Raw genomic sequence first — 14,519 nt, 5'->3', positions numbered from 1 at the left:
AGACAGACAGACACTCAGACAGACACTGTACCTCTCTCTCAGACAGACACTGTACCCTCTCTCAGACAGACACTGTACCTCTCTCTCAGACAGAGACACTGTACCTCTCTCTCAGACAGACACTGTACCTCTCTCAGACAGACACTGTACCTCTCTCAGACAGACACTGTACCTCTCTCTCAGACAGACACTGTACCTCTCTCCCAGACAGACACTGTACCTCTCTCCCAGACAGACACTGTACCTCTCCCAGACAGACACTGTACCTCTCTCCCAGACAGACACTGTACCTCTCTCAGACAGACACACCTCTCTCCCAGACAGACAGACACTGTACCTCTCCCAGACAGACACTCTCTCAGACAGACACTGTACCTCTCTCCCAGACAGACACTGTACCTCTCTCCAGACAGACACTCTCCCAGACAGACACTGTACCTCTCTCCCAGACAGACACTGTACCTCTCTCCCAGACAGACACTGTACTCTCTCAGACAGACACTCTCTCAGACAGACACTGTACCTCTCCCAGACAGACACTGTACCTCTCTCTCAGACAGACAGACACTGTACCTCTCTCCCAGACAGACACTGTACCTCTCTCAGACAGAGACACTGTACCTCTCTCCCAGACAGACACTGTACCTCTCTCAGACAGACACTGTACCTCTCTCCCAGACAGACCTCTCTCCCAGACAGACACTGTACCTCTCTCAGACAGACACTGTACCTCTCTCTCAGACAGACACTGTACCTCTCTCCCAGACAGACACTGTACCTCTCTCTCAGACAGACACTGTACTCTCTCTCAGACAGACACTGTCTCCCAGACAGACACTGTACCTCTCTCTCAGACAGACACTGTACCTCTCTCTCAGACAGACACTGTACCTCTCTCCCAGACAGACACTGTACCTCTCTCCCAGACAGACACTGTACCTCTCTCTCAGACAGAGACACTGTACCTCTCTCTCAGACAGACACTGTACCTCTCTCTCAGACAGAGACACTGTACCTCTCTCTCAGACAGAGACACTGTACCTCTCTCCCAGACAGACACTGTACCTCTCTCTCAGACAGACACTGTACCTCTCTCCCAGACAGACACTGTACCTCTCTCCCAGACAGAGACACTGTACCTCTCTCTCAGACAGACACTGTACCTCTCAGACAGACACTGTACCTCTCTCTCAGACAGAGACACTCTCAGACAGACACTGTACCTCTCTCTCAGACAGACACTGTACCTCTCTCTCAGACAGACACTGTACCTCTCTCACAGACAGACACTGTACCTCTCTCTCAGACAGACACTGTACCTCTCTCCCAGACAGAGACACTGTACCTCTCTCCCAGACAGACACTGTACCTCTCTCTCAGACAGAGACACTGTACCTCTCTCCCAGACAGACACTGTACCTCTCTCTCAGACAGACACTGTACCTCTCTCTCAGACAGAGACACTGTACCTCTCTCTCAGACAGACACTGTACCTCTCTCCCAGACAGAGACACTGTACCTCTCTCCCAGACAGACACTGTACCTCTCTCCCAGACAGACACTGTACCTCTCTCTCAGACAGACACTGTACTCAGACAGAGACACTCTCTCCCAGACAGACACTGTACCTCTCCCAGACAGACACTACACTCTCTCCAGACAGACACTGTACCTCTCTCCAGACAGACACTGTACCTCTCTCCAGACAGACACTGTACCTCTCCCAGACAGACTCTCCCAGACAGACACTGTACCTCTCCCAGACAGACACTGTACCTCTCTCAGACAGACACTGTACCTCTCTCTCAGACAGACACTGTACCCTCTCCCAGACAGACACTGTACTCTCTCCCAGACAGACACTGTACCTCTCTCCCAGACAGACACTGTACCTCTCTCTCAGACAGACACTGTACCTCTCCCAGACAGACACTGTACTCTCTCTCAGACAGACACTGTACCTCTCTCCCAGACAGACACTGTACCTCTCTCTCAGACAGACACTGTACCTCTCCTCAGACAGACACTGTACCTCTCTCAGACAGACACTGTACCTCTCTCTCAGACAGACACTGTACCTCTCTCAGACAGACACTGTACCTCTCTCCCAGACAGACACTGTACCTCTCTCCCAGACAGACACTGTACCTCTCCCAGACAGACACTGTACCTCTCTCCCAGACAGACACTGTACCTCTCTCTCAGACAGACACTGTACCTCTCTCTCAGACAGACACTGTACCTCTCTCAGACAGACACTGTACCTCTCTCCCAGACAGAGACACTGTACCTCTCTCTCAGACAGACACTGTACCTCTCTCCCAGACAGACACTGTACCTCTCCCAGACAGACACTGTACCTCTCTCTCAGACAGACACTGTACCTCTCTCTCAGACAGACACTGTACCTCTCTCTCAGACAGACACTGTACCTCTCTCTCAGACAGACACTGTACCTCTCTCTCAGACAGACACTGTACCTCTCTCTCAGACAGACACTGACAGACAGACACTGTACCTCTCTCTCAGACAGACACTGTACCTCTCCCAGACAGAGACTCTCAGACAGACACACTGTACCTCTCTCCCAGACAGACACTGTACCTCTCTCTCAGACAGACACTGTACCTCTCTCCCAGACAGACACTGTACCTCTCTCTCAGACAGACACTGTACCTCTCTCCCAGACAGAGACACTGTACCTCTCTCCCAGACAGACACTGTACCTCTCTCCCAGACAGACACTGTACCTCTCTCCCAGACAGACAGACACTGTACCTCTCTCCCAGACAGACACTGTACCTCTCTCCCAGACAGACACTGTACCTCTCTCCCAGACAGACACTGTACCTCTCTCCCAGACAGACACTGTACCTCTCTCAGACAGACACCGTACCTCTCTCTCAGACAGAGACACTGTACCTCTCTCTCAGACAGAGACACTGTACCTCTCTCTCAGACAGAGACACTGTACCTCTCTCCCAGACAGACACTGTACCTCTCTCTCAGACAGAGACACTGTACCTCTCTCCCAGACAGACAGACAGAGACACTGTACCTCTCTCTCAGACAGAGACACTGTACCTCTCTCCCAGACAGACACTGTACCTCTCTCCCAGACAGACACTGTACCTCTCTCCCAGACAGACACTGTACCTCTCTCCCAGACAGACACTGTACCTCTCTCCCAGACAGACACTGTACCTCTCCCAGACAGAGACACTGTACCCTCTCCCAGACAGAGACACTGTACCTCTCTCCCAGACAGACACTGTACCTCTCTCCCAGACAGACACTGTACCTCTCTCTCAGACAGAGACACTGTACCTCTCTCTCAGACAGAGACACTGTACCTCTCTCTCAGACAGAGACACTGTACCTCTCTCCCAGACAGACACTGTACCTCTCTCCCAGACAGACACTGTACCTCTCTCTCAGACAGAGACACTGTACCTCTCTCAGACAGAGACACTGTACCTCTCTCTCAGACAGACACTGTCCCAGACAGACCTCTCTCCCAGACAGACACTGTACCTCTCTCCCAGACAGACACTGTACCTCTCTCAGACAGAGACACTGTACCTCTCTCTCAGACAGAGACACTGTACCTCTCTCCCAGACAGAGACACTGTACCTCTCTCTCAGACAGAGACACTGTACCTCTCTCTCAGACAGACACTGTACCTCTCTCTCAGACAGACACTGTACCTCTCTCCCAGACAGACACTGTACCTCTCTCTCAGACAGACACTGTACCTCTCTCTCAGACAGACACTGTACCTCTCTCTCAGACAGACACTGTCCTGTGTGGCTCAGTCGGTAGAGCATGGCGCTTGCAACGCCAAGCGTCGTGGGTTCGATTCCCGCTGGGGCCACCCATATGTAAAAGTAGTGGCCCCAGCCGACTTGTAAGTCGCTTTGGACAAAAGCGTCTGCTAAATGGGATATATATATAATACACTGTACCTCTCTCTCAGACAGACACTTCCGGCGCCGACAGAGATGGCCGCCTCGCTTCGTGTTCCTAGGAAACCATGCAGTTTTTTGGTTTTTTAAGTGTTATTTCTTACATTAGTACCCCTGGTCATCTTAGGTTTCATTACATACAGTCGAGAAGAACTACTGTATATAAGATCAGCGTCAACTCACCATCAGTACGACCAAGAATATGTTTTTCGCGACGCGGATCCTGTGTTCTGCCTTACAAACAGGACAACGGAATGGATCGCATGCAGCGACCCAAAAAAACAACTCCGAAAAAGAGGGAAACGAGGCGGTCTTCTGGTCAGACTACGGAGACGGGCACATCGTGCCCCACTTCCTAGCATTCTTCTTGCCCATGTCCAGTCTCTTGACAACAAGGTTGATGAAATCCGAGCAAGGGTAGCATTCCAGAGGGACATCAGAGACTGTAACGTTCTGTGCTTCACGGAAACATGGCTCACTGGAGAGACGCCATCCGAAGCGGTGCAGCCAACGGGTTTCTCCACGCATCGCGCCGACAGAAACAAACACCTTTCTAGTAAGAAGAGGGGTGGGGGTGTATGCCTTATGGCCAACGAGGCATGGTGCGATGAAAGAAACATACAGGAACTCAAATCCTTCTGTTCACCTGATTTAGAATTCCTCACAATCAAATGTAGACCGCATTATCTACCAAGACAATTCTCTTCAATTATAATCACAGCCGTATATATCCCCCCCCAAGCAGACACATCGATGGCTCTGAACGAACTTTATTTAACTCTTTGCAAACTGGAAACCATTTATCCGGAGGCTGCATTCATTGTTGCTGGGGATTTTAACAAGGCTAATCTGAAAACAAGACTCCCTAAATTTTATCAGCATATCGATTGCGCAACCAGGGGTGGAAAAACCTTGGATCACTGTTACTCTAACCTCCGCGACGCATATAAGGCCCTGCCCCGCCCCCCTTTCGGAAAAGCTGACCACGACTCCATTTTGCTGATACCTGCCTACAGACAAAAACTAAAACAAGAAGCTCCCACGCTGAGGTCTGTCCAACGCTGGTCCGACCAAGCTGACTCCACACTCCAAGACTACTTCCATCACGTGGACTGGGACATGTTTCGTATTGCGTCTGATAACAACATTGACGAATACGCTGATTCGGTGTGCGAGTTCATTAGAACGTGCGTGGAAGATGTCGTTCCCATAGCAACGATTAAAACATTCCCTAACCAGAAACCGTGGATTGATGGCAGCATTCGCGTGCAACTGAAAGCGCAAACCACTGCTTTTAAACAGGGCAAGGTGTCTGGTAACATGACTGAATACAAACAGTGCAGCTATTCCCTCTGTAAGGCTATCAAACAAGCTAAGCGTCAGTACAGAGACAAAGTAGAATCTCAATTCAACGGCTCAGACACAAGAGGCATGTGGCAGGGTCTACAGTCAATCACAGACTACAGGAAGAAATCCAGCCCAGTCACGGACCAGGATGTCTTGCTCCCAGGCAGACTAAATAACTTTTTTGCCCGCTTTGAGGACAATACAGTGCCACTGACATGGCCTGCAACGGAAACATGCGGTCTCTCCTTCACTGCACCCGAGGGTGAATAAAACATTTAAACGTGTTAACCCTCGCAAGGCTGCAGGCCCAGACGGCATCCCCAGCCGCGCCCTCAGAGCATGCGCAGACCAGCTGGCTGGTGTGTTTACGGACATATTCAATCAATCCCTATACCAGTCTGCTGTTCCCACATGCTTCAAGAGGGCCACCATTGTTCCTGTTCCCAAGAAAGCTCAGGTAACTGAGCTAAATGACTACCGCCCCGTAGCACTCACTTCCGTCATCATGAAGTGCTTTGAGAGACTAGTCAAGGACCATATCACCTCCACCCTACCTGACACCCTAGACCCACTCCGACTTGCTTACCGCCCAAATAGGTCCACAGACGATGCAATCTCAACCACACTGCACACTGCCCTAACCCATCTGGACAAGAGGAATACCTATGTGAGAATGCTGTTCATCGACTACAGCTCGGCATTCAACACCATAGTACCCTCCAAGCTCGTCATCAAGCTCGAGACCCTGGGTCTCGACCCCGCCCTGTGCAACTGGGTACTGGACTTCCTGACGGGCCGCCCCCAGGTGGTGAGGGTAGGTAACAACATCTCCTCCCCACTTATCCTCAACACTGGGGCCCCACAAGAGTGCGTTCTGAGCCCTCTTCTGTACTCACTGTTCACCCACGACTGCGTGGCCACACACGCCTCCAACTCAATCATCAAGTTTGCGGACGACACAACAGTGGTAGGCTTGATTACCAACAATGACGAGACGGCCTACAGGGAGGAGGTGAGGGCCCTCGGAGTGTGGTGTCAGGAAAATAACCTCACACTCAACATCAACAAAACTAAGGAGATGATTGTGGACTTCAGGAAACAGCAGAGGGAACACCCCTATCCACATCGATGGAACAGTAGTGGAGAGAGTAGCAAGTTTTAAGTTCCTCGGCATACACATCACAGACAAACTGAATTGGTCCACTCACACAGACAGCATCGTGAAGAAGGCGCAGCAGCGCCTCTTCAACCTCAGGAGGCTGAAGAAATTCGGCTTGTCACCAAAAGCACTCACAAACTTCTACAGATGCACAATCGAGAGCATCCTGGCGGGCTGTATCACCGCCTGGTACGGCAACTGCTCCGCCCTCAACCGTAAGGCTCTCCAGAGGGTAGTGAGGTCTGCACAACGCATCACCGGGGGCAAACTACCTGCCCTCCAGGACACCTAAACCACCCGATGTTACAGGAAGGCCAAAAAGATCATCAAGGACATCAACCACCCGAGCCACTGCCTGTTCACCCCGCTATCATCCAGAAGGCGAGGTCAGTACAGGTGCATCAAAGCTGGGACCGAGAGACTGAAAAACAGCTTCTATCTCAAGGCCATCAGACTGTTAAACAGCCACCACTAACATTGAGTGGCTGCTGCAAACACACTGACAATGACTCAACTCCAGCCACTTTAATAATGGGAATTGATGGGAAATGATGTAAATGTATCACTAGCCACTTTAAACAATGCTACCTTATATAATGTTACTTACCCTACATTATTCATCTCATATGCATACGTATATACTGTACTCTATATCATCGACTGCATCCTTATGTAATACATGTATCACTAGCCACTTTAACTATGCCACTTTGTTTACATACTCATCTCATATGTATATACTGTACTCGATACCATCTACTGTATCTTGCCTATGCTGCTCTGTACTATCACTCAGTCATATATCCTTATGTACATATTCTGTATCCCCTTACACTGTGTATAAGACAGTAGTTTAGGAATTGTTAGTTAGATTACTTGTTGGTTATTACTGCATTGTCGGAACTAGAAGCACAAGCATTTCGCTACACTTGCATTAACATCTGCTAACCATGTGTATGTGACAAATAAAATTTGATTTGATTTGATTTGACACCGTACCTCTCTCTCAGACAGACACTGTACCTCTCTCTCAGACAGACACTGTACCTCTCTCTCAGACAGAGACACTGTACCTCTCTCCCAGACAGACACTGTACCTCTCAGACAGACACTGTACCTCTCTCTCAGACAGACACCGTACCTCTCTCTCAGACAGACACTGTACCTCTCTCCCAGACAGACACTGTACCTCTCTCCCAGACAGACACTGTACCTCTCTCCCAGACAGACACTGTACCTCTCAGACAGAGACACTGTACTCTCTCAGACAGACACTGTACTCTCAGACAGACACCTCTCAGACAGACACCAGACAGACACCTCTCAGACAGACACCGTACCTCTCCCAGACAGAGACACACTCCTCTCAGACAGACACTGTACTCTCTCTCAGACAGAGACACTGTACCTCTCTCTCAGACAGACACTCAGACAGAGACACTGTACCTCTCTCTCAGACAGACAGACACTGTACCTCTCTCTCAGACAGACACTGTACCCTCTCAGACAGACACTGTACCTCTCTCTCAGACAGAGACACTGTACCTCTCTCCCAGACAGACACTGTACCTCTCTCTCAGACAGACACTGTACCTCTCTCTCAGACAGACACTGTACCTCTCTCAGACAGAGACACTGTACCTCTCTCCCAGACAGACACTGTACCTCTCTCAGACAGACACTGTACCTCTCTCTCAGACAGACACTGTACCTCTCTCTCAGACAGACACTGTACCTCTCCCAGACAGACACTGTACCTCTCCCAGACAGACACTGTACTCTCTCTCAGATAGACACTGTACCTCTCTCCCAGACAGACACTGTACCTCTCTCTCAGACAGAGACACTGTACCTCTCTCAGACAGACACTGTACCTCTCTCTCAGACAGACACTGTACCTCTCTCCCAGACAGACACTGTACCTCTCCCAGACAGACACTGTACCTCTCTCTCAGATAGACACTGTACCTCTCTCCCAGACAGACACTGTACCTCTCTCTCAGACAGACACTGTACCTCTCCCAGACAGACACTGTACCTCTCTCAGACAGAGACACTGTACTTCTCTCTCAGACAGACACTGTACCATACTCTCTCTCTCACCGTGAGGGAGGTGAAGGTCATGCACATTCCTCCGAAGCCGTTAAATGTCAGCGCGATGAAGATCAGGATTGACAGCTCTGTGGAGGAAGACGGAGACACCGTCAGACACACACACACACACAGACACAGACACACTTATTCCCGTCAGACACACATACACATACACACAAATGGACACACGTTCACATACACCCTAAAGATATACACACCCACACACACACATAGTGATATGTTGATATGGTAGCTAGGTGATATGGTAGCTATGTGATATGTTAGCTAGGTGATATGGTAGCTAGGTGACCTGGTAGCTAGGTGATATGGTAGCTATGTGATATGGTAACTAGGTGAAATGTTGATATGATAGCTAGGTGACGTGGTAGCTAGATGATATGGTAGCTATGTGATATGGTAGCTAGGTAATATAGTGATATTGTAGCTAGGTGATATAGTGATATGGTAGCTCGGTGATATGATGAGATGGTAGCTAGATAATATAGTGATATGGTAACTAGGTAATGTAGTGATATGGAAGCTAGGTGATATGGTAGCTAGGTAATATAGTGATATGGTAGCAAGATGAGATGGTAGCTAGGTAATATAGTGATAGCATTGAATGTCGTGATGGTGATATGGTAGCTAGGTAATATAGTGCTATGGTAGCTAGGTGATATGGTAGCTAGGTAATATAGTGCTATGGTAACTAGGTGATATGGTAATATAGTAATATGGTAGCTAGGTAATATATAGTGAGATGGTAGCTCGGTGATGTGGCGAGATGGTAGCTAGATAATATAGTGATATGGTAACTAGGTAATGTAGTGATATGGTAGCTAGGTGATATGGTAGCTAGGTGATATAGTGATATGGTAGCTAGGTGATATAGTGATATGGTAGCAAGGTGAGATGGTAGCTAGGTAATATAGTGATATGGTAGCTAGGTGATATAGTAGCAAGGTAAAGTAGTGACGTGATATGGTAGCTAGGTAATATTGTAGCTAGGTATTGTAGTGATGCTTATATGTTATTTAGGTGATATGGTAGCTAGGTGATATGGTAGCTATGTAATATAGTGATATGGTAGCTAGATAATATAGTGATATGGTAGCTAGGTAATATAGTGAGATGGTAGCTAGGTGATATGGTGAGATGGTAGCTAGATAATATAGTGATATGGTAGCTAGGTAATATAGTGATATGGTAGCTAGGTGATATGGTAGCTGGGTAATATAGTGATATGTTAGCTAGGTAATATAGTGAGATGGTAGTTAGGTAATATAGTGATATGTTATCAAGGTAATGTAGTGATGGTGATATGGTAGCTAGGTCATAGTGTAGCTAGATGTTGTAGTGATACTAATATGTTATTTAGGTAATATGGTAGCTAGGTTATATGGTAGCTAGGTGATATGGTAACTATGAGATATGGTAGCCATGTGATATGTTGATATGGTAGCTAGGTGATATGGTAGCTAGGTAATATAGTGAGATGGTAGCTAGGTAATATCGTGAGATGGTAGCTAGGTAATATAGTGAGATGGTAGCTGGGTAATATAGTGAGATGGTAGCTGGGTAATATAGTGATATGGTAGCTAGGTAATATAGTGATATGGTAGCTAGGTATTATAGTGATACTAATGTGTTTTTTAGGTGATATGGTAGCTAGGTGACATGGTAGCTATGTGATGTAGTGATCGTGATATGGTAGTTTGGTGACATTACAACTAGTTGATGTAGTAATAGTGATATGGTAGTTTGGTGACGTGGTAGCTTGGTGATGTAATGATGGTGATATGGTAGTTTGGTGATAAGGTAGTTTGGTGCCATGGTACTGTATGCCAGGTAGTCTACTCACCATCAGGGTTGTATGCTCCGTAGGCGATGAGAAGACAAGAGAAGGAGAAACAGGCACTGGAATACACACAAACAATACATCAATATCATATATAACCATACATCAATATCATGTAGAGGATGTCTGGTTATTCTTTAAAAGTGCTTTCCAAGCCTCCCAGGTGGCACAGTGGTTAATTAAGGGCGATGTACTGCAGCGCCAGCTGTGCCATCAGAGTCCCTGGGTTTGCGCGCAGGCTCTGTCGTAACCGGCCGCGACCGGGAGGTCCGTGGGGTGACGCACAATTGTGCGGAGGGCTTGGTCGGTAGGGATGTCCTTGTCTCATCACGCACCAGCGACTCCTGTGGCGGGCCGTGCGCAGTGCGCGCTAACCAAGGTTGCCAGCTGCACGTGTACCCTCCGACACAATGGGGCGGCTGGCTTCCGGGTTGGATGCGCGCTGTGTTAAGAAACAGTACGGCTGGTTGGGTTGTGTATCGGAGGACGCATGACTTTCAACCTTCGTCTCTCCCGAGCCCGTACGGGAGTTGTAGCGATGAGACAAGATAGTAGCTGCTAAACAATTGGATACCACGAAATTGGGGAGAAAAAAGGGGTAAAATAAAAAAAATAAACAATAAAAGTGCTTTCCTCACCATCTTAAATAAGCTCCATTCAAAACCTTTAGAACCAGGAACAGATATAGCCTTTGGTTCTCTCCAGACCTGTCTGCCCTTGACCAGCAAAAAAACATCCTGTGGCGTTCTGCATTAGAATCGAACAGCCCACGTGATATGCAACTTTTCAGACATTTGCATCCTGTAGTACAAACTCAAAAACATTCTGGGCCACTGTAAAGTCCACAAGAGCACCTCCTCCCATCTGCCCACTGTACTGAGACTAGGAAACACTGTCACCACCGATAAATCCATGATAATTGAGAATATCAATTAGAATTTTTCTACGGCTTTCCATGCTTTCCACCTGGCTACACCTACCCCAGTCAACAGCCCTGCACCACCCACAGCCTCCCCCATTTCTCCTTCACCCAAATCTAGATAGCTGATGTTCTGAAAGAGCTGCAAAATCTGGATCCCTACAAATCAGCTGGGGTAGACAATCTGGACCAACTCTTTCTAAAATGATCCTCTAAAATTGTTGCAACCCCTATTACTGGCCTGTTCAACCTCTATTTCGTATCGTCTGAAATCCTCAAAGATTGGAAAGCTGCCGCAGTCACCCCCCTCTTCAAAGGGGGAGACACTCTAGACCCAAACTGCTACAGACCTATATCTATCCTACACTTCCTTTCTGAGGTCTTCCAAAGCCAAGTCAACAAACAGATCACAGACCATTTCGAATCTCACCGTACCTTCTCCGCTACGCAATCTGGTTTCCAAGCTGGTCATGGGTGCACCTCAGCCACGCTCAAGGTCCTAAACGATATCATAACCGCCATCGATAAGAGACAATAGTGTGCAGCTGTATTCATCGACCTGGCCAAAGCGTTCGACTCTGTCAATAATCACATTCTTATCAGCTGACTCAACAGCCTTGGTTTCTTAAATGACTGCTTCGGCTGGTTCACTAACTACTTCTCAGATGGAGTTCAGTGTGTCAAATCGGAGGGCCTGTTGTCTGGACCTCTGGCAGTCTCTATGGGGGTGCCACAGGGTTCAATTCTCTGGACAACTCTCTTCTCTGTATACATCAATGATGTCGCTCTTGCTGCTGGTGATTCTCTGATCCCCCTCTACACAGATGACACCATAAAGCCCCACCTGAGATAAGGTGGGGCTTTACCTAACAAATATTTATAGAGAACCTGGAGCCAGTGGGTTTGGTGATGAGTATGAAGCGAGGGCCAGCCGTCGAGAGCATACAGGTCGCAGTGGTGGGTAGTATATGGGGATTTGGTGATATGGGATGGCACTGTGATAGACTGCATCCAATTTGTTGAGTAGAGTGTTGGAGGCTATTTTGTAAATGACATTGCCAAAGTCGAGGATCGGTAGGATGGTCAGTTTTACAAGGGTAAGTTGACAGCATGAGTAAAGGATGCTTTGTTGCAAAATAGGAAGCCGATTCTAGATTTAATTTAAATGGTGTCATCTGCATAGAGGTGGATCAGAGAATCACCAGCAGCAAGAGCAACATCGCTGATGTATACATGTATACCATGGCTAAGGAATGTTCTTAGGCAGCCGTGCTTTTATTGTTATTATAAACTGGTTACCAACAATGCCCCGTTACCAACATCATTACAGGTGCCTTATTGTTATTATAAACTGGTTACCAACATCATTACAGCAGCCGTGCCTTATTGTTATTATAAACTGGTTACCAACATCATTACAGCATTGTTATTATAAACTGGTTACCAACATCATTGCCTTATTGTTATTATAAACTGGTTACCAACATCATTACAGCAGCCGTGCCTTATTGTTATTATAAACTGGTTACCAACATCATTACAGCAGCCTGGTGCCTTATTGTTATTATAAACTGGTTACCAACATCATTACAGCAGCCGTGCCTTTATTGTTATTATAAACTGGTTACCAACATCATTACAGCAGCCGTGCCTTATTGTTATTATAAACTGGTTACCAACATCATTACAGCAGCCGTGCCTTATTGTTATTATAAACTGGTTACCAACATCATTACAGCAGCCGTGCCTTATTGTTATTATAAACTGGTTACCAACATCATTACAGCAGCCGTGCCTTATTGTTATTATAAACTGGTTACCAACATCATTACAGCAGCCGTGCCTTATTGTTACTATAAACTGGTTACCAACATCATTACAGCAGCGCCTTATTGTTATTATAAACTGGTTACCAACATCATTGTTATTATAAACTGGTTACCAACATCATTACTTATTGTTACTATAAACTGGTTACCAACATCCGTACAGCCTTATTGTTATTATAAACTGGTTACCAACATCATTACAGCAGCCGTGCCTTATTGTTATTATAAACTGGTTACCAACATCATTACAGCAGCCGTGCCTTATTGTTATTATAAACTGGTTACCAACATCATTACAGCAGCCGTGCCTTATTGTTATTATAAACTGGTTACCAACATCATTACAGCAACCATTGCCTTATTGTTATTATAAACTGGTTACCAACATCATTACAGCAGCCGTGCCTTATTGTTATTATAAACTGGTTACCAACATCATTACACAGCCTTATTGTTATTATAAACTGGTTACCAACATCATTACAGCAGCCGTGCCTTATTGTTATTATAAACTGGTTACCAACATCATTACAGCAGCGTGCCTTATTGTTATTATAAACTGGTTACCAACATGATTACAGCAGCCGTGCCTTATTGTTATTATAAACTGGTTACCAACATCATTACCTTATTGTTATTAACTTATTGTTATTATAAATCATTACTTATTGTTATTATAAACTGGTTACCAACATCATTACAGCAGCCGTGCCTTATTGTTATTATAAACTGGCCGTGCCTTATTGTTATTATAAACTGGTTACCAACATCATTATAGCCGTGCCTTATTGTTATTATAAACTGGTTACCAACATCATTACAGCAGCCGTGCCTTATTGTTATTATAAACTGGTTACCAACATCATTACAGCAGCGTATTGTTATTATAAACTACCAACATCATTGTTATTATAAACTGGTTACCAACATCATTACAGCAGCCGTGCCTTATTGTTATTATAAACTGGTTACCAACATCATTACAGCAGCCGTGCCTTATTGTTATTATAAACTGGTTACCAACATCATTACAGCAGCCTTATTGTTATTATGTTACCAACATCTTATTGTTATTATAAACTGGTTACCAACATCATTACAGCAGCCGTGCCTTATTGTTATTATAAACTGGTTACCAACATCATTACAGCAGCCGTGCCTTATTGTTATTATAAACTGGTTACCAACATCATTACAGCAGCCGTGCCTTATTGTTATTATAAACTGGTTACCAACATCATTACAGCAGCCGTGCCTTATTGTTATTATAAACTGGTTACCAACATCATTACAGCAGCCGTGCCTTATTGTTATTATAAACTGGTTACCAACATCATTACAGCATCA

The 14,519-nt window shown here is 46.4% G+C and overlaps 1 protein-coding gene across 2 annotated transcripts in view; it reads right to left on the bottom strand.

Moving 5' to 3' along the window:
• The window catches only part of LOC135551095 (large neutral amino acids transporter small subunit 4-like), a 76,654-nt gene that overhangs the window by 34,907 nt on the left and 27,228 nt on the right, over positions 1 to 14,519 (bottom strand). For both annotated transcript variants that reach the window (XM_064982504.1, XM_064982506.1), the window contains exons 4-5: positions 10,428 to 10,483; positions 8,576 to 8,652 (exon numbers count right to left, since the gene is read on the bottom strand). In XM_064982504.1, the coding sequence (XP_064838576.1) occupies positions 8,576 to 8,652; positions 10,428 to 10,483 (133 nt within the window). The remainder of the gene's footprint in view (positions 1 to 8,575; positions 8,653 to 10,427; positions 10,484 to 14,519) is intronic.

Source organism: Oncorhynchus masou, chromosome 12 (assembly GCF_036934945.1).
Source record: "Oncorhynchus masou masou isolate Uvic2021 chromosome 12, UVic_Omas_1.1, whole genome shotgun sequence".
In the NCBI taxonomy this organism is placed as follows: domain Eukaryota; kingdom Metazoa; phylum Chordata; class Actinopteri; order Salmoniformes; family Salmonidae; genus Oncorhynchus; species Oncorhynchus masou.
The sequence above is the reverse complement of the archived record's forward strand: the minus strand, read 5'-3'. Positions and strand labels throughout refer to the sequence as shown.